Source organism: Seriola lalandi, unplaced genomic scaffold (genome assembly GCF_002814215.2).
Source record: "Seriola lalandi dorsalis isolate HSWRI2012SDOR001 ecotype SW California unplaced genomic scaffold, Sedor1 jcf7180002054898, whole genome shotgun sequence".
In the NCBI taxonomy this organism is placed as follows: Eukaryota; Metazoa; Chordata; class Actinopteri; order Carangiformes; family Carangidae; genus Seriola; species Seriola lalandi.
The window spans coordinates 3,032,592-3,057,704 of record NW_019525450.1 but is presented as its reverse complement, the minus strand read 5'-3'; the positions used below and the strand labels follow the sequence as shown (position 1 = coordinate 3,057,704).

The window sequence follows — 25,113 nt, the reverse complement described above, 5'->3', positions numbered from 1 at the left end:
ACCCAACCCCTTTAACTGGAACACTCACTACATTCTGAACTCTGCAGTCACATTTTACACCGGCTGCAGACTCTCGTGGGTGTGTGTCACATTTAGCCTTTGTCCTAGATGAATGGTACACGCAGCCTTCGGTTTGGTGAAGTCTTGATTTTTCCATGATCCCCCCCAAGTCACACAACGGATGCAAAGATAGCAGCTTTGTGGTGTGACAAATTGAACTGGGTGGAAAAAATTGATCTGGCCAAGAGGAGGATCCTTCAACTTTAAAGCCAGTCATTAAATTCAGAGAGCTGTGTACACAGGGCTGGACAATCAAATCCTAACCGGTTCCACTTTTTATCTGGGGATTGTCACCTAATTCACACCCAGTCAAGATCAGGGATGTAGTAGAGCGGACATAACCCTAACTCAATCCAGCTATTTATATATATATATATATATATATATATATATATATATATATATAGATGTTTTTCTTTTTCAGAATAGAGATTACTTTTCTTTTGAATTCATGACTCTTTGAATTTCATTCATGCGTATCATTACATAGAAACTGGTGTCAAGTTGATGTACTATGTATCATTATAGGGTCTTTGAAAGGAGTATTATACGATTTACACTCTTTCAGCCTTTATTAGGAGGCCAGAATAATAGCAGTGACATTGATGGCTTTCTGGCATAGTTTAGGGTGGCCTGCAATTGACTCATTTCATAGAGTCACATTTTCATAATAGAGGGCCAAGGCTAAGTCCCTAGAGTAGGTGGAAGGGTAAATGGGGTAAATGGGGCAAAAAGGAGAAGCAGGTAAAGAGAAGTAGAATACATACTTTAAAATATTTCTGACTTCTGTTTTATTTTGTATGTTGTTTGCTTTAGTTATCAGAGACTGCAGGTCATATTATTCTAATCCTATGACAATTACATTTAATCCTTTCATGCTTTTCTCTACCAATCGGTTGAGACATTTTGAGTTTTGACGTCTTGCATCTTTCTTAGCATCTCTTCTACGACGTTGAAGTATTTGTCCCCAGAGTGCACTTCAGTTTTCTGATTCTTTTCAGGTGGCTTCCTTCCAGGCACGACTCTTGGTCTGCGGCCTGTGGAGTTTTCAAAAGCAATCTGAATCTTTTTTTATGCTTTTTAGTCTCAGAAGCCTCACTGAACAGAATATAAATGCCTATAAGACAAAATGTTTTACAAACATGCTCAATCAGTCAGACTTATTTAAGCACAACTACAGCTGTGAGCACCACTGTGGTGGGAGAGGTTGTTTCCAGATTGAAGTGAACCAGAAACTCTGTTTTCTCATGTGAAAAAATTGACGAAAACCACAAGAAGAGAATTAATCTAGATCTAGACGTACAAAGACTTTACCACAGATTATACTGCATATGTGTTTGATACTTTTTTATGTCCATTTTTTATTTGTGTTATTAATTGATTGTGATCAATTTCATGCCACATTCCATTAAAATGCCTCATTATTTTACATCAATGGGAGCAAATTAAATTGCACTTCTACCATGAATGAACATCTTAACCATTTGTCAGAGGTTCATGTGCGTGTACTGCTAATTATAAAAATTAATTTCATTAAAAATAAACTTTTAGCCCACTTAATGAAACCACAGTCTAAAGAGCACAGATCCAAGGCAGCACCACTCTGCAGCTCTAACACCAGGAGAGGTTTCCCTGAGAGGGTCATTTCACTGACATGTCACACAGCTGCCTACATTGGTGGCCAGTAATCCACTGCACTATGCAAATTGCCACCAGAAAGATTGCTGATTTGACTAAAAGCCCTGGCTGGACCGGTTTTTGGAGGAAAAAATAGACTCGGGCAATATTCATACATAATGCATCTGACTTACATTAGAAACTGCTTAGCAGGTTGCAGGAGTGACTCAGTTGGTTTTATGTAAGCACTGCCGACGGATGAAGTGGACTGGACCTGCTTTTTAGAACCAGAAAAGGTTTGGTCACTGGCTTTACTAAGTAAAAGCATAAACTGCCCCTCTTTCTCTCCCAGAGGTGTTTAAGTGCACTGGACAGACAGGCTGCATTGTAGCAGCAGCGCTTTGTTTTTGCACATAGGGACTTTTCAAATGATAGAATGACTCTTAACTCCCTCCTGTTCAAGCCCTCCCACTCTGTGCTTCAAAAACATATGCAACCCAAAAATATCAACCTGGTTTTACAGTGAAAGTGTGTTTTGATGTGCGGAGGTGTGATGGTGGGAGCTTTAAAGTGGGCTTTAAGCCATTTTACTGTCTGTTTTCTCTCATAAATGTAGGAGGACTTGTATTGCAGCATTGTGCATTTTTGTGGGTGTGCACATGTTGTTGTTGTACCTGTGAACGGTGAAGAGTTCAGCTGTGTCTGGGATGATGTCTCTGTATCTGTTTTGCTCTGCAGGGATGTTCGTGGTCGGTGATATTTGTGGATCTGGACGCCCACAACAGGAACAGACAAACCCTCTGCTCCCTGCTGCCCCGAGAGTCTCGCTCCCATGTGAGTCCATCCATCTATCTGTGCGCTTACTAAAATTACCCTATGAATGACAGTCCCTCTAAAAATATTTCTAGCCACACTAGTGGCAATGATTGGTTGAACAAATCTGTACTAATGTAAAATCTACAGCAGTGATTTTTAAAATTGGGTCCAGGGACCCCTCAGGGTCTTTGAGGTGGTTTTTGGGAGTCCCTGCAAGAAGGAGAATAATTTATCACTGTAATTCCACCCATAAGTAACTAAATGGCAGAATGTATGACTATTTTGGTCATGGGTTTCAAACACTTTCTGTAATAAAGATCTAAATGCAAAAATCATATCAGATGGGGGACCTTGGGACAAAATCTTATCAAGTGGGGGTCCGGTGTCTAATTTGTGTCAGTGAAGGGGTCCTTGATGTGAAAAAGTTTGAGAGCCGTTGATCTACAGGAGATGAATTCACAAGCTGAGTAAAAACGAATGCATTTTTACATCTTTTTTTAGCCGTGCTACTGCAGTGGCCTTAGGGATGACAGTGTCAATTGGTCCATCACTTTGGTCAAGACTAAAATATCTCGACATCTATTGCCATAACATTTTTCATAACATTTATGGTCACCACTCTTCTGACTTTTCCTGTAGCATCACCAACAGAGATTTTTATGTTTTATTAAATAGATAAATTTTTTTCAGGCATTCATAGTTCCCAGAGGATGAATCCTACAGACTCTGTTGATCCTCTGACTCTTTATCTACTGCCAACATTTGTGGTTTTAAGGGAAATCTCAACAGCTGTTGGATAGATTGTCATGATATTATGTACAGACAGTCTTTTCCTCTGAGGATGAATCGTAACAACTTCGTTGATTCCTCTAAAGACATCATCAGATTGAAAAAGATCTAATACCTGCTAAACTAATGATATTCCCATTAGCTGTACTTCGTGTTTAATGCTAATTTGTAAATGTTAGCAAGCTGTCATATTTCTCTAAGATGATGGACATGGTAAATATTATACCTGCTAAACATCAGGTATTCAGCATTGTTATTGTGCACATGTCAAAATGTTGCTGTGCTTATATTTACAACCTCACAGAGCTACTAGCATGGCTGTAGATGCTTTGTCTTGTTTTAAAATGTGAAAATCTTTCTTTTTCCATTTTATTTTACTTCTACTTGTAAAAAAAAAAATCAATATTAAATGCAGTCAGTCATTTATTATATCAGAGTAGAAGAAAGTTTTTAAAATTACATAAAAATATTTCTTAATTTTAAACTCAGAGCTGATAAGCTGATCTCCGGTTGATTGTAGAAAAATGTCCTCCATTGCACATGTTGTTGCAACCTGCTCCCTTTCTTTTTTTTCCCTTTTTTTCCCCCTTCTTTTTAACTCTGATGAGCACCTGTGTCCATAATCTCTCCCAATCAAAGACTGAAATAGAAGCCTGCCACAAATATGCCAAAGTCTTAAAAGGTTAATTGCACTCATCAAACAAACCCAGCACTTAACGTCAATATGGGAGTGAATATCTGTACTTCAACAATGCATTTCCCTCACGGCGTAGTCATTACACTGCCCATACCTGTGCTATTGTTGGCTCAGCGTTGAGAGGAAGTGGGAAAAGTGAGAGGTGGCTGCAGAGCTAGAGGGAGGTAAATCTGAAAAAGGCAGGGGTGAGAAAAAGTAGTGGAATGAAGAGAGCAAAAATCATTCCCTTCACTCCACCGCTTGCAAACACTTAAATGATCACATCTCGCTCCCTCTCACTCTCTGTGTGCTGAATGTTTCAGGCAGAATAGCCGCCATCAGCGTGTGGGGAAGTGGGTCCAATTAGATGACCAGAGTGGCATTATAGCCGTAGAGATTGACGTTAAAAAGCTGGAAGGAATGAGTGCAGTAATGAGTGAGAGACCAACACACTGCAGGATGATGTGAAGATAACCAAATTATCAGTCCAATATCTGTGGCTCTTAAGCTCTGCCAAAAGATTGGAACACAACATTCATTTCTGGACCAATTCAGTACCTGCACCGAATGCAAGCTGATATCCTATCCCAGCCGCAGCTGCCGAGGGTGTTAACACGTAGATTGGGGTTGTAACAAGAAGTGGAAGAATAAGGATCAGAGTGGGCAGCAGCAGTCGGCTCTTCTGTTAACTTTAGAGATCTGTGCAAATAAAAAAAAAAAAGATCATAGTACAGCACATGACAGTGGCATCAAACATTTACGCTGAAATCTGGTCCTTTAGCTGCCTCATGACTGTCCATGTCAAAAAAGCAGCACCTAAACAGCAGAGCCCACACAGACTATGGAAAGCAACTCTTTTATTATTGGAAGCTCTGCTGTCTATTAATAAACCATAAATAGCTGTTTGCAGTGAAGCTGGGGCTTAATAGCTTTCATTTCCATTGCTTAATAGAGTAAAACAAACAAAAATGAGAGTATTAGATGCCTGGTCATAATGGTGTGTCAGGCCTAATCAGAATATTCATTCCTAACGATTGCTCCAACTGAAATTTGATCACAGTCCTTGATTTTAAATAAGGCAGCTGTAGAGCTTTCACTCTTAAGCTACAAGCCGACATCTATACTTGTCTAGTATATGATCCTGTAGAACATAAAGATCTATCTGCTAGATTAGCATAGCTCCACACAGTTTAGGCTTATGATGCATGACTATCAGTGACTTTGGTTAGGATTTAAATTCATTCCTTAATTATATGGATAAATATCATGTCTTTGGTGAATAGTATTGTTATGTTTAAGTTTATTTATTGTCATTTAAATTTCTTTTCTTGTCATATGATGTAAAAAATAAAGATAAATCATGGTGGGACAGTGTTTCATGTCAGTAAAAAACATTGTCTCTGCAGAACACAGATGCAGCCTTGCTTCCAACCATCAGCTATCCTGCCTTTGCGGTGGACGACGATGCTCTGTACAGTCAGACACTGGACAAGATAGTTCGCAAGCTGCGGGGCAAATACGGCTTCAAACGTTTCCTCCGTGACGGCTACCGCACCACTAATGAAGACAAGGAACGCCGCTACTACAAACCTGCTGAAATGAAGGTAGGTGCTGATGGGACACCTGAGGGATGTATTTCTTTCTGTTTATCTGTGTTTTATTCCGCTGATCTTTTTCTCTGTCGCTCTTGTAATTTTTATGTGTAAATGTTCTCTTGGGGAATCCCACTAAAGGAAGCAGTCACTCTTACCATTACAGAGAATGACCTGTTAGAGAGGTTTGAGCAAAACCAACTTTGAAGACAGGTGATTACAATATTATGGTCCACTGTAACAAAAGCTTCAGTTTCAGGTCATGGACACTTAAAAACAAGTAAAACACTGCACAGCATAACAGCAGCGATTTTGGAAAACAGATTTGTCTCCACAATGGTCTCATTGTTTGCAGTTTTACTGAGATTCCAAGGTAAGTTTAGATTTAAAGAACAACACAAAGTTTAAAAGTGTACCTGGAGTTTATTTCAGGCAACCACAAGCCAAGGAAAGGAAATGCATAAAACCTAAAAAGAGTTCAACTTGAAAGTGCTTGAGTGTGACATTTGAAAAGTTTTTTTCTGAATAAGCCTGGCCCAGGCATAAGCCTGAAAAGGTATTATCCTTTTATGATAATGCTAACAGATCTGCCTGTGACTTAGCCTCTCCCATTTCAAGTGTTTTAATCCTCCAGGTATTTCACCGTGAATATTAGTGCATGTGTGTGTGTGTGTGTGAGTCCCTGTCAGTGTGTGTGCTTGCATATATATATGTATGCAAACGGCCGTGCATTCATTGTCCTTTTCTGAATCCCCTGTGATCCTGGCGAAATGACAGCGCATTTACTTTAGAATGAGCTCAGTGAGCAAACGATGAGTGAATCAGAGGTTTGACTCTTAATGCTAAACAAATCATTGCATTAGCTGCAGAACTAACCTCCTAGAATTAATGAGCTCAGAGAAGCAGATGAAGGGATCAGCAGAGATCTAAAAGCACCAAGTCAGAGGCAAGTGGAACTTCTGTTCGGTCAAGAGGATGTTTCACCTTCTAATACAGGAAGTCTCATCAGCCCAACTCAATGTTGGGTCATCACACCTCGACGTTTGAGGTCACCTGACTCTCATGTTAGTCATGTGAACCTTGTTTCCAGCAGCAACAGACAGCTTTTTCCTTTTTTCTGTACACTACCTGACCAGCACCAAAACAGGTGACCAGTTTTTCCAGGTTTGGTGGTTTTCAACATTATCAGGCTACATTTTGGGCAGTTCAGTCATCAAAACAGGTACCAAATCACCCGCTTCTCCTTTCTAAGAAATATGATTGAGACCGACAGGGCACTCGGTTCCGTGGACTCGGCTCAAAGTGCCTTCAGAAAGTTTTCAGACGCCTTCACTTTTTGCACACTTTATCATGTTGTAGATTTAATTGTACATGGATAGAACTGCCATTTGTGCCTGTCAGTCTCCACTCAATTACCTGTAATAACAAAGTGAGTCGATTTGTGGCAATTTTACCCATTTTAAATTAAATACAGCACAATGAAGTCTTCAAAAAGTGAAAGGGTCTGAATACTTTCTGAAGCACCTGTATCTGATAACTGATGGCCAATGAAATTTCATTTCACTTTTTTACCACTAGCAATTATTATATGAACTAAGTTTTATTTCCCGTTTAAATTATAATTCAGGAAAAGCTCTGTGATAAAAAATATGGAAAGGTTTACATCTGTTCATATAAAGCTTTGATTGTTTAATGTGGCATTATTGAAAAGGCTTGGTAGAGACAGTTTCTCATTTTATCCATGGTTTTGGGTTTTGCGTATTTATATTGATAAAACAGAAGACGGTGTTTTGATTGGAGGCTTGATTTAGTTTTTTCCACTTGTACTTAGCTATGCAAAATACTACAGAGGCTCTGAGGCTCCTTGCCAGCATCCTAGCAGCCAGATGTTCACATCAGGATTTGTTGGAGACTTTGGTACATTTACCAAGTGGCCAGAAACAAGAAACAAACAATTTATTCTGGTCATTATATGTAAAAAGGCAACCCCTTTTTCTAACATGTTCACCATGTTAACTTTGTGATGTTTTGTGTTTACTGCTTGTAATGTGGCCAAAGATCAACAATGCAGGTTTAACTTACACTATAATATTTGTGTTATTATATATATTATATATATATATATATATATATATATATATATTATTATATTATTATATATAAATATATATAGTAAGAATATCTATATTTTGATCATCTTTAAATCTTAATATAATAATAATAATCCTAAAAATAATTGCACTAGGTGACATTTTCTTCAAGGAGATTCTCCTTTACAAAGAAAATACTGCTAATTAATTTACAAAAGACATGTCTTTAAATATGTATGTTGTTAGAATAGCTGTGCACATAGAATATAGTTCCTCTGTGATTTGAAGGCATTGTTGGTGGCTGACCTGCTTTTTTAATGTACTTTAGCAGGATCTGACAGATTGCTGCTCACGGCTCTCACGGCTGCGATGCGGCTGTGAAAAATGTTCAAAACAATATCCCTTTTACAAAATTAGATTGCTTCTGGCTTTTCTTTTATCTCTACGAGAAAGGTGGAGCTGAAATGTTGGTGGTGAAAACAAACCAAAAACACACAAAAAAAGTGCACTGTGGTGGAAGTGCTTGCTTGATAATATGTCACAAAAGGGCAGTTGTGGGGGCACCAACTCTGTATCACTTGGGAAATTAGCTTTCTTTAATCCTGCAGCTAATTCGATACAAAGAGTCTGAGGCTAAGAATTAGCAAACAGTGTTCAGTGCCTCCGCTCCTTCAGGCTCCATCCAGCCTTCAGTCCTAGCAGCAGGCAGACAGATTTATTGTGGAAGACACTGGTGCCAATCAAGCTTCAGAAAGTAAACTAATGATTGCTACTGCTGCCATTTGCCTTCCATCTACCAACAGTAATATATTTGCTATTACATCAGCAAATACTGCAGGAGAAAAGAATCCATTTACATAAGAGGAAACTGTGCCAGGGGTTCATTTATTACACAATGCAGTAGATATTACCACGTGATTACAGTTTTTCAGTAATGAATATCAAAACAAAACTGATGATTTTTGTAATGTTAGAAGGGAAGCAAGGGCCAATTTTAGAGGAATTATAACAACAAACGAAAAAGTAAAAAGTCATATTTGACCTCCTTTGAGTGATAAGCCAGCATGCAGAGTAGCGAAATGCCAGGGGAGTGTCTGACACAGTGTGAGCTCTGTATGGAGTGAGAGAGAGAGAGAGACAGAGAGAGAGAGAGAAATCACAGGTAACCCAGGTCTCCCCCGCAGAAGACATCGAGTGAAGTTGTTGTTGGTGTTTAAGAGAGGATTCACAGCACGGAGGACGCCAGTGCTCCCTGTCTGTTTACCATTGACAGAGAGCAGCAGCCTGTGTGATAGACAGTTTTACCAATCAGTCGAGCTGCTCAAGCACAAAACACCAGGGATCCCTGCCTGTTTACAGCCTCAACGGGCCAAAAAGCACAGGCCGCACTGGGTGACTGCCTCAGCTCTCCCCTTCTCTCTCCCTTCCCCCTAAATATGCCTCCCCCCCTGCTTCTGTATTTCTGTATACACTCTCCTTTCTTTCATTCTCCTTCTCTCTCATCCCTCTATCACCATCTGATAACTACTACTGCTCCTTATCTCTGCTGAAACACACAGTTTGAAACCATGCATACCTGCATATTCACATGGTGCAGACATTTAAAGAAGCACATCCAAGCCTATGACAGTAGCGTCTGCCTGGTGATAGTGACAACACTCTCACATGTGTGTATTTGTGTGTGTATCTGTGTGTGTATGTGTGTAGCTCTACCAGCCTTTTGTTATTACTCTAGGATGTAATCTCTGTTATCTTCCATTGGTGTGGAGATTAGTGAAAAAATGGAAGGACAAAGATCACCAGGACTTGGGGACTAAGAAAAGCACAGAGCTGCTAACCTTGCTGCTGCATGTTTTGATCCTTTCAAGGCGAGCAGAAGCAAAATCAGATTGAATTACTGAAATGAATAAGACTCGGATTCACTTGACTGTCCTCTCTACATGTGACTTACAACCAAACAATTTAAGAAGGTTTGTTTGTGTGTGTGTGCGTGTGTGTGCATGTGCGCGTGCGTGCGTGCGTGTGTGCATGCGTGCATGTGTGTGACATTATACACACATGGTGTGCGATTTATAATACGATTTCTGGTTGAGTAAAATTCAGAAAATAATCCAACAAGTCATGATGTTCACGTCAATTCAATTGTTTATTCTGCAAAATCCTCTCCAGCTGCCACATGTTGGCTTTTTATTTATCTGTGTTCAGTTGACTGAAAACAACCAGAGTCAGTCGCACAGTCAGTCACACAAACACTCATCAGTCAGTCAGTCAGTCAGTCAGTCACTCACTCAGTCAGTCAGTCATTCAGTCATAGCTTGTGATTATGAGGGACAGGTTTAATTAAAATTAAAATAAATCAGAAAAATAAATAAGAAATAAAACCAGAATAAATTAGTGGAGAAACATGACAAAAGCACATATTTCCATCCAGGATGTTTGGGGTCCAATCATATGCTACATTGTAGAAGAAAGATGTTCATCCTTCCCGTAGAGTTCTGTAGACTTGTTGAGTCTGTGACAAGGAGCTTTGAAGCTGGTGGCCCAGCATCTTACTAAGGGTGCATAACCTGCTGTCAGTCACCAGAATTGATTGATTCACCACCACATGGACTCCATGTGGGTGAAGTTTTTCTACATGTGTCTACATCTGTTCTACTTTCAAGTCCCACACATCAGCAGATCTTATGTTAAAGTGGTGGCGGTGTACACCCACGCTCAGTGACCTACAAAGCTGTGCTGGTCCACTGATAGACTTTCCTCTCAGTATGCCTCATGTGTTTATCACTGTATCATAAACGTTCTGACACCTCAGTCCTTCAGTTTCCGCCTCAAAACAAACAGCATAACTTTAAATTTTTTCCCCCCAAAAAAATGACCTTGAGAAGGGAAATGCTATTATCCCTCTTTTTTTCTGTCAGTTTTCACTCACAATGTCATGTCTTATATATCTTGTCCCTGTGCCATGCTGTTCCATATTCAGTGCTACTAAAGTTCAGCCATCCGCTTCTTTAAAGTCCGTGTGCCTTTCTCGTCTTTCTGAAATGGAAAAGCAATAATTCCTCCTCTGTCCTCTGTCTCTCTCTCCAGCTTTTTGATGGAATCGAGTGCGAGTTTCCCATATTTTTCATCTACATGATGATTGACGGTGAGTCTTGTTCTATCCACAGCTGCTGTTATGATGCCTCAAGTGGGTCATTGGCAAGATAGAAGACAGACTTGTAGCATTTGACAGGACATTACATTTTGATATTTGCCAGGTTTTAGAGGACTTAGAGACACATTTTAAAAAGATGTGATGTATAAAATTTGTGTGTGAACCTAGGGAATGCTAAGAAATAAAGTAAGGATTATAGTGTCTCCAAGTAATGTGAATTCAAGCATAATTTAATCACCCTCGTGACAATTATACTCCACCGACATTTTTAGGACTAACGACCAATTTCAATGTGTTTATTAAACTCACCCAGACAGCTCAAAAACTAAGACACAAACAAAGTAAACAGAACTTACAACACAAGGCTCTAAAATTAAATGCTCTACAACTATCTTGTGTAGCTACTGTGCAAAATTTAGAATACTGTAAACCTACAGCACATATTAGGCTCTGAGGAACCTGTCTTCCTGTAGGTCATATCAACATGACTATTGCATTTACATTTTCCTGACTGATGTAATAAACAATTGAGCATAAAATAGCAGAGCCCTGTTTGGGTCAGAATTCAGATTGCTGTTCAATCAGATATAGTGTCTTTCATTTGCTAAGTACTTAAAAGTGCTCTAACATTAAAGCTGCAATAATCAATATTTTTATATTAACAATGGATGAAATTACTATATCTATGTGAAATGGGGGCGGTAACATTAGACGAACCAAGTGTGTTAATAGGAAGAAAAGGGATTCATCAAAGTTTCAGTTTAATTTGTATCATTAATGTGTGTGTGTGTGTGTGTGTGTGTGTGTTTCAGGTGTGTTCAGAGGAAATAAAGCTCAGGTCAAAGAATACCAGGAACTTCTTGAACCCATCATCTTTCAGTCTTATGAGGGTGAGTAATCACATAAATACACTGTAACGCACACAAACACAAAAGCAGTGACTGGTTAATGCGGAAGAATTACACACATACATAAAACTTTATCTCATTTGGCATATCAATATGATTGGTTATGAAGCCTCTGAGTCGCCTCTGTTCTTTCCCTCTGGTAATGAAAAACTCTCTCCTATTAAATCACGTCATCCATATTCATACACCACATGCTGTGACTAAGACTCACAGAGGTGTTACATTCAAGTGAATTCAGCCTTTCCTCATGAGCAGATAGCCTGTTCACCTGCCCCCATTGCTGTGAGGGGAGGCAGTCAAATGATAGGGATGTCAAGAGCTTTGAGTTTCTATTGGTCTGTTCATAAAAGAACAGAAATAATTGGAGTGCAGAAAGAATAATGTCTCATGATGTGAGACAGAGCTGACTGAAGTCGCCCCTGATGTCTTCACAGAGCCTTTTACTGGTTATGTATGAATTAACAAAACTCCTAAAGTTAATTGCCTGGGTTTTAAAGGATAAGACAAGTGTACTTTTTTTTTCTCTCTCTTAATCATTAATGCCCATGAAAAGTCTAAACCCCCCAAAAAAAGGCATTTGCTGCTGTCAGTGGCTTCTATTGTCTGTTCTGCTGCAGGTTTGCCTGACCTCCCAGGAGTCGTGTGCTCCCATTGTTTAGATGATACATAGACAGATGCAGACAGATGCAGACACATACTGCTGTACTCTGGGGAATGGGCAACCAGGTGCAGCTGTGTCATCCTTTGAGTCAGTTGGCTATTTCCCTTAGAATCAGGTTGGATATATACTCCAGGTACAATTATGTGCTCCAAGGTGACCAGAATGCAGTTTAATAATCAGAGTTGACATTTAATTTCACTTCAGTGTGACATTCTGTTCACATTAACCAGTCTGTGGAAAGAAGGTTATTTACTTGTATCTTTGCCTAACCAATCAGTAGCAAGTGACGTATGTGTCGCACCTGTGTCACTTCCAGTTGACACAAAAGCTGTGGTAGCGGTTGCTAGGAGCAGTCAACTTAACGTTTCTTAACATACAGCCAGAGTCATAAAGAACTAACTTCAGTGACAATAAGAGTGAGGAGTGCTGCATTAGATGGTCTGGCCTCCACAGAGCCCTGATCTCAACATAATGGAGTGAGTCTGGGATTACATACAGGCAGACAGAAGCCACAAAGGAACTGTGGCAAGTTCTCAAACATACTTGGAACAACCTTCCTGCCAAGTACCTTGAAAAACCGTGTACCTAGGAGAATTGGTGCTTTTTTAAAGGAGCTATGTGTAAGTTTTGCTATTGCTACTAGGCAGTGTTAGCATTAACAGCTTTTTACTTACAAGTTCTTGTATGCGCTTCAGCCATCATTGCGTTTACAACACAAGAGGTTATAAAACATCCTCTCAGCACCTCTACCGCTTTATGGCAGCCTGTAATGATGGTTGAATCATGTAAGCGTGTATATGTTGAAATATGAAAATGTTCTTCTCAAGTAGAAAATTGATTTAAAAATTACACACAAACATGGTTCTGCTGCATGAAATTGTTGCTACTTACTGTCACTGCTGCAGTCTTATTAAAGTATGTTCCTGTAACTACAGGAGGGAGCTGCATATTCTTCGAACCTAAACATACATATGACAAGATGCTGTCTACATGAACACACACACACACAGAATGCTCACAGTCCTTGTCTCTCATGCCAGGCCATGCTGTGATTCCCAAATACTACTATGTACCGGCTGATTTTGTGGAGGCGGAGCAGAGCAAGCATGGAAGCCAGAAGCGTTTCCCTAGCAACTCTGGACGTGATGGGAAGGTCTTCTTGTGGGGTCAAGCCCTGTACAACATCGCCAAGCTGCTGGGTATGACTCTGTGTGTGTTTTTGTGAGTGCCGTGATATAATGCTCCAAACCCACACGTTCATTCTAGTTTTTTAATATCAGCCTGTAAGATCATTATGCAAAACTAATTTGACCTTAAGGTGATATTAGATAAGATTCATTGTACCATGTTATATGTGTTATGATCGGAAATAGTTTGAGTTGTCAAAAAATCTAAATCTAAAATACTTTTTTCATTATTCATGATTACTTAATGATTGTAAGTATTGCTTAATTCGTCACTCAGTTGAATAAAAAGGATGCAGTTGTACTCATCCATTGTGTGTGTGTGAATGTCCGCATTTGATAGGACATTGATTTTTTTGGTCCTTCCTTTTTATGCCTCCGCATCGGTGACAGTCGAAGCTGCAGCTATTGCATTTTCGAGTTGTCCGTCCGACCCATTCTCACGAACTAGATATCTCAGGAATGCCTTGAGAGAATTTCTTCAAATTTTGTGTGAATAATCACTTGGACTCAAGGATGAACTGATTAGAATTCGGGGGAGGGTCACTTTGACCTCACAAAACATAAGAGAATTCACTAATACACTAATTATGATACAAATTTCTAATTGCATAACATGATGAAGTGATGATATTTTATATCCAAACTGTCGAAGCTCAATTTCACTGTGACATCATAATTTTCTGCAAAACCACTTCTGGTCATTATTCAACAGTGTAACTCAGGAAGAGGAGAATGTGACCATATTTTCTGCAACTTCCTGCAGATTTCTAGTTACACTTGCCATCTTTCTGTGAGGGTGTGTGCATTTTATGTATGTTGATGGTTCTTATGTCTATTTTTGTGTGTGTTTGTTCACATTCCAGTGGATGAGCTGATCAGCCCTAAAGATATTGATCCCGTCCACCGCTACGTGCCCCACCGGGACCAACGCAACGTCAGCATGCGATACTCCAATCAGGTTAGCTTTAATGTGACTGTGATTGACTGTCGTCACTTGGCCCTTATCTGAACTCTGAACTTATTGTACAACTTATTATCTTGAATACTCATATGCACTGCGGACATTCATTCTCAGTGAAAAAACACATTCAAGTGCTCCTTTTAAACTTGTACTCACCCTTGTAAATATTACAGAACAGAACATTTAAGTGGTTTTGGCCTGAAGTAATAACATACTTTACATGCAGTAAAAATATCTGCTGGCTAATGTTTTATTTTAGAAGTCAAGTAGCAGTAATTACTCTCTGCTGTAGAGGCAGAGAGTGGCTGTAAGTGGATTGCCCGGTCATGATGGAAAACAAAATATAAGTTCTGTGTTTGTAATTTATATAGTACATCCAAAGACTAGTACTTAGTGCAAATAAGGGATACAAACTGACAAGTTGTTGGTGTTTTTATGTTTTTATGTGTTTTTTTTTTACATCTGTAGAGGATAATAATAGGCCTGATTGTGTCAGGATTTTAAAAGTCAAGAGTTGACTGTTTAAAAAGTGCTTTTATCATACACATTAAGAGAAATTTTACTGATTGCTTTCACATTCTCAACACATGTAGCCTGTTCTCCAAGAATGGAAAACAGTCCTGCATCCTGCCTTTCCAATGCTGAGAAGTGTCACCTAACTCTCTCTCTCTTCCAGCTGTGCTGTAGACATTTCAAAAGTTGTATTCAAGTTAGGTCATTAGAAAATCCACTTTCTCGCGAGAATCAAACAGGTTTAAAGTGAGATTGTTCTCACTAGGCACATTTCATCCATATTCTTTAACTAAACTTCACTAGAGTTTATTCTGGTACATAAATGAAGAACAACAAACAAGCCCCTACATCAGAGTTACCCGATTGTACTGTTCTGTTACCAGAAATAAATGGACATCTGGCAGCTAACTAGAGTCAAGCTTTCTGAGTGTCCATGGTATAAACAAAAGCATGTTACTGTAAAAAGTAATTCATTTTTTTTAAGAAATGTTCAGCAGTATTTCCATATATTTATGAAATACAGCATATCACTCCGGTTATTATATCTGCTCAGTTGAACTGGATTTACACTTGATGCAAGGGTTAACAGGAGTCCCACCTTACATGTGGTTTTGATTTTTTCAGTTCTACAGTTAAGTGTTAGATGTCACCCGCTAATAGCACCCCCGCATCACCAGATAGATGTATTGTATGTGATCAGGCTTTATCATGCCTTAACACTATTCCTCATTGTGACTGTGTTCACATTCTTTCATTTACTTTGTGAAATGGAGCGACAGTGGGAAACACATGTATTTGAAATTGAGTTACATCAAGGTAACTTCTGTTTTCCTTTGTCTCGTTACTGAGTGTAAATACTCCTAGTATGTGTCACTGAAAAGGGAGAAGAATACTGAGCCATACTTCAACTTCCTCACTATTGTCTTCACTATCAACAGTCTCAGAAATCATCAGAAACTTGTAGGAGAAAACCCAAACTGACATCAAAGCTCTTGAGGTCACTATATAGTACTCTTTTAGCAACAGCATCCCTAATGTGTAGTGACATATGAGGATAGGCAAACGGCAGCTTGATGTACAATTGCTCCAGCAGCTATGTGCATAGGCATTTTAGTTATGCAGTAATGCCCATAACACACAACAGAATCCCACCCTTTCTGCCCGCAAACTCCACCTCAGGCGATTCCCATATCTAATTTGAAAAACTTCTCACTAATCAGTCCTGCTCACTTTGTTGTGTTATTCATGTGTGCTAAAGTTTTAAGTACAATTCAACTATCAACACCTAAACAGCAGAGGCTATCCTTTTCTACCTTGCCAAAGGCCAGTCTTGAGGATTAAATCCAGTTCATTTCCTTCAATAAAAGCCTCTCTGAATGAATGCTGATCATTTCTGAGGTTTAATCCATATTTGAGACAGCTGGCAGCTCTCAGCATCACACAGATGAAGGGTGGAGATATGTATACCGCAGCCGGATGGTTCATTCTCTTTGCTGTACAGTGTGGATTGATACATCCCATTCTGCTCCTGTACTGTATGTTGAAATCTGTTTTTTTGTAGCTGGGCAGATAAGATAGTGCTAGAACAAGGCACACAAGAGAGGATAGGTCAGCAGAGCTATGATGAATGTCAGACTGAATCAAATTGGTTGCAGGGAGAAAGATCAACAAAAAAAAACTAAGACAGAGAGAAACAAACAAAAAGCCAGAGATGGCATGTCAGCTAGTAGAAAAACTAGCTGATAAGTCTGACAGGGGAACATTTGCCTCTGAGAGGTACAGTGTCATTATTCACCCCCTTCATCGACACTACCTGTCATATTTCAAATATGTTAATTTGAATTGACTTAAAACTGAGTATTATTTAAATATAAATGATATAAAAGATAAATAAGATGCAAATATTGGATGTTTTATTATTTTTTAATACAATTGAAATGGCAATGTTTAGGTTTAGTTGTTTGTATTCACACTACTACCAGTTGGACTGGCAGACGTACATTTTCAACCATTTATCCATTACGTTTAGCTAGCTTATGTATTTTAACCGTTACTTATACCTAAATGTTTATCCATTAAAGTTAGCCGGTACATTCAATTGTTTATCAGTTACTTTTGGCAATCTATTTTAACCATTTATTCATTATATTTAGCTAATCATTTCAACTCCATATCCTTTACTTTTAGCTATCTGTTTCAACCACTTATCCATTACTTTAAGGTAACTGTAACAGCTTCTCTGCTAACTAGTTTTCACACACTTTTAGTTGCAACAACAGTCTGAGCCCTCCTGGAAAAAATTAGATATTTTGTTGATTTTAAATAAAAGCAAGTAACTACAACCCCTGCAGCAAACTGATATTCAAAATGAGCTTTTCTTGAAATGTTAATGCTTTGTTAGTTTTTATTTCATGAACTCAGAAACCCTACTAAGTCAGTAATTAGTAACCTCGTCTTTGACCGATATCACAGCTTGCTCATGCTTTTTGTAGCCAGCTAAGAGTCTTTCTATTCTTCATTCAGAAATTTTCACACACTGTTCTGTGCAGATCTCTTCAACTTTGGAGATTTTTTAGGATCTTTTGCAAACACAGCATGTTTAAGATCTACTCATGGATTTTCAGTGATGTTCAGATCAGGGGATTGTGAGGGCCATCCCAAAAGCTTCAGCTTGAGTTTCTTGAAGTAGTTCATGGTGGATTTTAAGGCCTGATTTGGATCATTGTCCTGTTGTAGAAGCAAGTCTCTTTTCAGTTTTCAGTTTTTTGACTGACCACAGAAGCATGTTGAATTTGCTGATATTTAGATATTAATCCACTCTTACCTCTGTCCGTGAAATGATATGATGAATATTTCCATCCCCATGCTTAACAGTTTTCAAGGTGTTTTTTTCATCAAATGCTGCTGCTTTTTTCTACAAACACAACATTGGTGATTGTGGCCAAAAACCATTGATTTCAGCTGTCCACAGCATGTCTGTCCAAATTGACTCTGGCTTATCCAGATGTTGCTTTGCAGACTTCAGACGTTGACTTTTGTGGTGAAGTTGCGGGTGATATTTCTTTCTGATGACTCTTACATGTAAACCCTGTTTGTGCATCGAAGCTGCACAGTGGCATGGTGCACCACCAGTCCTGCGTCAGCTGAAGCTCTGCAGTAATATTGGGGTTTGTCTTTGCCTTTTTCCCTGACAGATTTATATACAGTTTTATCTGACAGTTTTCTTGGTCTTCCAGATCTTATCATGACACACAGTTAATTTATCAAGCTCTGAAATTGTCATCGTCTGACAGTTCCTAATGACAGTTCTTGACCTTCTTAACACATCCTAACGAGTCAATTGAGGCCTAATGAATTAATGAGCTTCTGAATGGTGTACAAGAAACAGGGTGTCCAAGCTTTTGCAAATGAAACAGTTACTGATTCATTTTTTTTCTATTTCCTAAGTAACAGTGTTTTAACATCTAAAGAAGGGCTTGTTGTAGGGGTTGTATTTACTTCTTTACACTTAAAAAACCAACAAAATATTCAGTTTGCCCAGGGGTGACTAAACTTATTCATACAACTCTATCCTTAAATTAAATCTTAATTTGATCAGAATAATTGGGCTACTTTACAATCTTTCCACACACCCTTCAGCAACTGAGGAGACCCCCCCCCGGGTACAAATACCCCTGGTTTGCTCAAGGGCCGAAAAAGCAGATTAAGTATTTATCAAAACTTGTATGATCTGTGCCTTTTTTTTTTTTTTTTTTTTTTTTACAAATTGTTAAGGTCATTAATTGAGATCTAACAGGGAGCATTTTAAATCTTGTCATTGTTAATAGAATATCAGCATATCAGCATCAGCTTACTTGTACTACGATATTTCAGTGTAGGAAAACAGGTTGAATACACGCAGCTCGGTTGTGCTGCCAGCACTGCTTTTATGAATTTAGCTTCTAAACTAGTATGCAGTGTGAGCAAAGCCTGACTCCCCTCAGGTAGGCTGCATATTTTGTCAAGATTATCTGAATAACACTTTGTTGAAACTGGATTTTGAGGCAGCGTGACGGCTTGCTGTGAGCCCGGCCTCTGATGGAAGCAGGCACCGCTCTGCATGCAGCCCATCAGTAAAAGCCTATCACATCTAGTTTGATGTTTTCAGCCACATGCGGTCCAAATAAATAAATGTTTGATTGAATGGTTTTACTTTGACTTCATTTCTGAAAAAATTGAAGGCCCAGTGGTTTGCTGTCACAGTGATGAGGCACTATCATTTCATGGTCATTTGAAACTGAATTTTGGCTCTGCACAATGTGTTAATGAGGTTATTAAAGAGCTGACAACTTGTTACTGAAGTTAATGCAAAATGTGAAGGGCAAGTGGATGTGCTAAGTTTCATCAGTGGCCTGTGGATAGGTGGGGAAGAGATGATGAATCCAGCCCACCCACTGGAGTATCAAGGTGAATGTTTCAAACCGTAACTGGTTTGCTAGAGTCACATAAGCAATTATCTAAGGTGCCAATGGACAGGCGGCACACAGAGAAGGGGGAAAAGATACCTTGGTGCTCATGAGTGCCCATTAACCCTTTGAATCTGACACGTGGCAACAGATTTTTTTAAAATTTTTTTAACAATGTTAATTATGTAAAACGAGTGAGCAAGAGTCCATTGCTGCCTCAGTATTTTAACGATGATAAAGACACAGACACGTGTGGACGGAGCCGCGGGACGGAACCCAGCATAGTTTGCTGGGGAGGCAGACGTGAGACGGATGACGACCTCACACAGCTACATTGCTCTTGCTCCTGTCCTTTCTTGCCATCCAAGGAAATTACATTCAGAAATGTCTGAAATTTCTTAATTTACTGCGGAAAGATAAAGGTTCTTTACGAGTCCCACATCCTTGAATCTGAATCGAGTCTCAAATTTTTTGAGGACGATCCTCAAGTCAAGTCTCAAATATGCGCAACTTAAGTGCAATTGGAGTCCGTATCTCTGGATCAAACCGACATGATATGCACCTGACAAAGACAGATAGCAGTAACTTGACTCGCACGTGGCTTTGCTAATGATGCAAACATGTCACAATAAACTTCTCTCTGTACTAATACTTCCATTGCTAATTACACTGAATGTGGGGTGTGATGTAAGTCATTTGTTTTGTTGATATAAAATGATTCTATCATTCTGAGCATAGGTGATGCAGGTGTTTTTGTCAATGTCAATGTAGAATCCAGTAAATCTGAGAAAATTCCTTCCGTTGCCTCTGAGTTTCCAAGCAGTACCACCTGAAAGCTGAAGAGTATTTTATTCTCCTAGAAAACATGAATTCAGCAAATCAACAGACTTTCAGTTTCAGAGCTCACCTGTATACTGCCCTCAGCCAGCTGAGATTAGATGTGGCTGTTTATTCCTACACTCCCTGTGTTTTTTCTTCCTGTTCTTTATCTCTATTTTTACCTCTGTAAAGGACACGTAGCATTAATGCTGTGTTGGCAAAGATGTCTGAAATTGGCAGAGAAAAAAATGAGAGAGGAGAGGAGAGGAAAGAAAAGGAGGAAGTAGGTGAAGGCGTTTGCACTGTTTTTAGTTTACTGTTTGTACGACATTTTGAGTGTGTGTGTGCGCGCGTGCGTGTGTATGGGCTTGTTTTATTATATCTGTGGGGTCCAAAAACCTAGGAGCCCAGGAGTCCACTATACTTGTGGGTTACGACAGCTTTGTGGGGACGAAAGCGCTTGACCCCACTAGTTTAAATGGCTGACTGAGGGCTAAGATTTTGTTTTAGGGTTAAGGTTACGATAAGGTTATGATAAGGTTACGGTTAGGGTTAAGCATTCGGCCGTGAGGTTAAGGTTAAGGTAAGGGGCTAGGGAATGCATGTCAATGATGTGTTCCCACATATATAGTAAAACAAGATTGTGTGTGTGTGTGTGTGTGTGTGTGTGTGTGTGTGTGTGTAGCAGCTGTCTTGTTGCCTCTGCATCATTGACGTCCAGTGTTTGGTCTGCAGGCAGGAAAGGCACATGGGCGTGCTGAGCTTTCACATGCAGTTAAGGCTTGACTTGTACGCTCCCCTTTCTTCCTCTATGCATGTGTATAATTTGCCTCCCATTTTGTGTATCAAAAAAAAAAAGTGTGTGTCATAAGTGTGTATGTGTCTATCTTTCGTATCACTATATCAGTGTGTGTGTGTGTGTGTTCTTGTGGGCACAGCTCTATACAAGGTTCCTTGTGCATTTGTGTGTGTGTATTATTCATAGTTCCATTCCTTCCAAATGTTATGCTACCACTTAAAGTCTCTGCATCAATTCATTCCACAGCTGGGGAGAATGAGATGCTGCACAATATTAAACCTGTGAATAGCCTGCAATATTGTAGCGTTTGGTTCCACATATAAGCTTATATAAGGTTACCTCAGGGTTATTTGACATTCAGTAAAAGGATTGAAAAAGAAATGTGGTGCAAAGGAGCTGGCGAAGTTGCAGCCCCATGTATAGCCTCCAAATACCTGTTTAAGTGGTTAATGCATCATTTGAGTCATTTCCACCAAAATATCTAGAACAGCCCATTTCAACAGATCCAGTCTAGGCACTATTTTAGACAGTAGGATGTTATACCACACCATTTGGCATCGAGTATCGGTGGCAGAAAAAAATGATGTTTGTGTCTACATTCTTAATATTTTTCACCTGAATACAAATCACCACCTTTATTTACTTAGTAATGTGTAAGATTACAGTGTTATTCATAGTTTTTTATTGTCCCATAATTTTAGTTTTATTCCATAACCCTGCAATGCCCTGCAGAAGAAGTGACTCCGATGTGTTGCAGCTGACATGGCAACACTTCATATTTTTGCACATGCCTGGTCAGTACGTATTCATAATGTGCACAACACGGCATCAATTTTGCATGGCCATTCTAAATTCAATTCCGATTATACCGCGCGTATCCCCATATTGCACATAGGTAAGGCATGGTGTATTAAATTTGCATCATGTGTTCATCTCAGCAGGAAGGGAATTAGCATTCGGGGGGTGGGAAGTTGTGATTTAGTTGGTGAATGGGGTTTTTATGCAACTTTAATGCGTAGCGGGGCTTGATGTACAGGACTCTTTTACTGCCATAATGAACTTCAAGCCTGTTAAATAGAATACGAAGCTGTAACATAAAGCTGCACAACTTAAATATGTATGACAAATGGTGCAAAATCAGCAAAAATGCATTACTACAGTGCTGCTGGCTTCTCTGCGCCTTAATAATAGTTGCAAATTGATTATTTTTTAAGCTTGACTTTATTGATAAGTGCAGCTTTCTTTATATTTAGCAGCTACCAAAGTGCTGTTGTCAACTGTGTAGGGTTATTCTGCATGAGAGAAAAAGGTGCTCCCAGGGCTGTGAGGGTGAGTCAGATCAAACGCACCCTAGGGAGCGTGGCATGACGTCCCAGAGAAAAACATGCAATACTACGCAGCAGGCGAGGTGACTGGGGCATCTGAGAAGTCATGAATGGCTGTAAAAGTGAATTAGTTCGTTATGCTGCTTATGTCACATACTTGCTTTTAATTTTACACCCTTAATCTACTGAGCTATTCAGGCATGGCCACAGTGTCACATTCTCTTAGTCTGTCTTTCTCACTCTCTTCATCTTTTTCTCATCTGTCTCTTTTAATCTTGTTCTGTTTTTTGTGAATACAACAGCCCACAAACAGCACTGAAGCACATGCAAGAATAGCACTTGTGTGCATTAAAACCAAAGCAACATACCACTCAACTGTAGCATTGTAAAACTCTCTAGGAACCTTTGGCTTCTGATTTCTGTTTTGTATGTACTGTATATGTACACACACACACACACACACACACACACACACATCGGGCACAATTTGAAAACAAGGTTAATGGAAAAGTTGCAATGAGGTCCACTCTGCGGGAGCCGTCACTCATCAATCAGAGATAAGGCGTGGGTCAAGAGAGGGCTCCGATTGGATAGTACAGCTTGGGGAACAAACATACGTCCTTGGAGTCGAGCTGGAAAAAGGAAGAAAAAGGGGGAATGAGGGAGATTAGAAAGGTTAGAGAGAGAAGAGAGGGAGTGAGGCTGGAATATACAGGGGCTGGAAGGAAGAAAGAGAGAGACGACCTCATATCATTCTGTATATTTGATATGAATGTTTGTCAGAAACAGAGATGCTCACGAGTCATTTTTTACAAGCCCATGTCAAGTCTCAAGTCTTGACATCTGCACACCATCCAGTCTGCTTAGAACAAAACAATTCAAAGCATGTACTGCATTATCATCACTCCCTTAGAAAGTTATGAATGATAATAAGCAAGAGAAAGACATTCAGCTCGTCAGACATTTCCTTCATGTTAATGTTCCAAAAACATAAAAAAAAAAAAAAACGTAAAAGAGCTCCACCAAGGCCAATTTCAAATAACATACACTAGGGTGGGAACAAGAAGCCTGAGACTTGTGACTTGGACTGTCGCACCAAAACCCATCTGGAGACACCATCACACAGGCTACACCCTGTGTTACACCTTATAAGAATCATGGAGTAAACAGAGGATAAATTAACTATGATGATTTGTTTTTTGTTTTTTCACTTTCCTCTGTATATGTTGGTAGCAGGATAATTCAAACTGGAGAGTACAACAGTAAATACTTCACCAGACATATTTTAATTTTATTAGTTTTTCTTTCTCCATTGGATCTTTCTGTAATTAAATTCTATAGATCTGAGCGGATCACAAGCAGAAAATGAATTTGTACAACATTATTCTGCTAAATAAACTAGGTTCCCGTTGTCTTCTGCCAAACAATCATTCTGTAAAGCTCACCGCCAGCTGTGGTCCTGAACTCACTCTGCTTCTCCTGTCTGTTGCCACGCGGGACTGAGCGCAGTTTGCTTTGGAGGCAGCCGTGAGGGAGATGATGGCCACAGAGAACCACAGTGGGTCACGCGGCCTGCTCCACTGGGCCGATCACCACAACATAGCGCTATTGATTTCTCGCTCGCTCCCTCTCTCACCCTCGCAGCCCAACAACCATCAGACCATACATCAGACTTCATAGAAAAAAAAAATTCAAAGTGGTAGGAAATGATCCACATCTGCCCCAAAATTTTACGGGCTCTTCCCTGGCTCATGCCCCCTCCCTCACCCAGGTGGGGGGCAAATCGGTTCAGTACTTTTAGTGTAATCCTGCTGACAAACAAACAAACACACATGAGTGAACACATAACCTCCTTGGTTGCAATAAAATACAAATTGTTGGCGGGTCCCAAATCTTGAGACCGAGTCAACTCTCTAGTTTTTGAGGACAAGTCTCAAGACGAGTCTCAAGTGACTGTGTGTGCGACTTAAGTCCAAGTTGCAAACTCGAGTGTTTCCATCTCTGGTCAGAAACACTGCTTTCTTCTCCTCTAAAGACAGCCGACAAACCTATACATAGTTCTGTTTAGAGACATTTTTGATCTCAACACAAAATCTATTGACTCTCTCTAATGTGAAAGAGTTACTCGTGCTCCTGATCTCAGTGAGAATCAACACTTCAGTGGAGCTCTATTCAGCTTTCAGCCTCAGTGGAGCCCTCCCACAAACTCTCTGTGAAATATAAACAAATTAAAAATGTTGTAGATAATGTATTGGCCACTAAATGTAGTGAAGAGTAATTTTGTCAGTCAGTATTTATGTATATTTTTTCCTGCTCTTCTCACTTGTTTGTATATTTAGCTATGAATACATAATGTTATAGAGAAATACTTTTTAGGGCTTTAAAAACTTGATAAAACCTGTTGTTTAATCATAAAAATCTAATATAACATCTATATATTAAGTATCCATTTTAATTTTTGTTTATTTTTATTTAGTATATTGGTCATTGAATTTTATATTGTAAAATCTATTTCTTGTGCAGTTTGGTAGCACCTTCTCTGAAGCACAGAATAATGAATAATGAAGACCACATTGAAATTATATATCAAACTTGGCTGAGATGGAGCCTAAATGATTTTAAAAAATGAAATTTAAGTTTCCATAAGTGGCTCTCTGGTACTGCTCGCCTGCTCTTAGTAGAGGATTACTCCAGGGGAGAT

At 39.4% G+C, this 25,113-nt stretch overlaps 1 protein-coding gene across 1 annotated transcript in view; it reads left to right on the top strand.

Moving 5' to 3' along the window:
* Positions 1-25,113, top strand: part of phkb (phosphorylase kinase, beta) — a 104,286-nt gene that overhangs the window by 34,087 nt on the left and 45,086 nt on the right. Inside the window, exons 9-14 of the mRNA XM_087180247.1 lie at positions 2,416-2,511; positions 5,365-5,562; positions 10,728-10,785; positions 11,607-11,684; positions 13,404-13,562; positions 14,414-14,508. Coding sequence (XP_087036373.1) covers positions 2,416-2,511; positions 5,365-5,562; positions 10,728-10,785; positions 11,607-11,684; positions 13,404-13,562; positions 14,414-14,508 — 684 coding nt within the window. The remainder of the gene's footprint in view (positions 1-2,415; positions 2,512-5,364; positions 5,563-10,727; positions 10,786-11,606; positions 11,685-13,403; positions 13,563-14,413; positions 14,509-25,113) is intronic.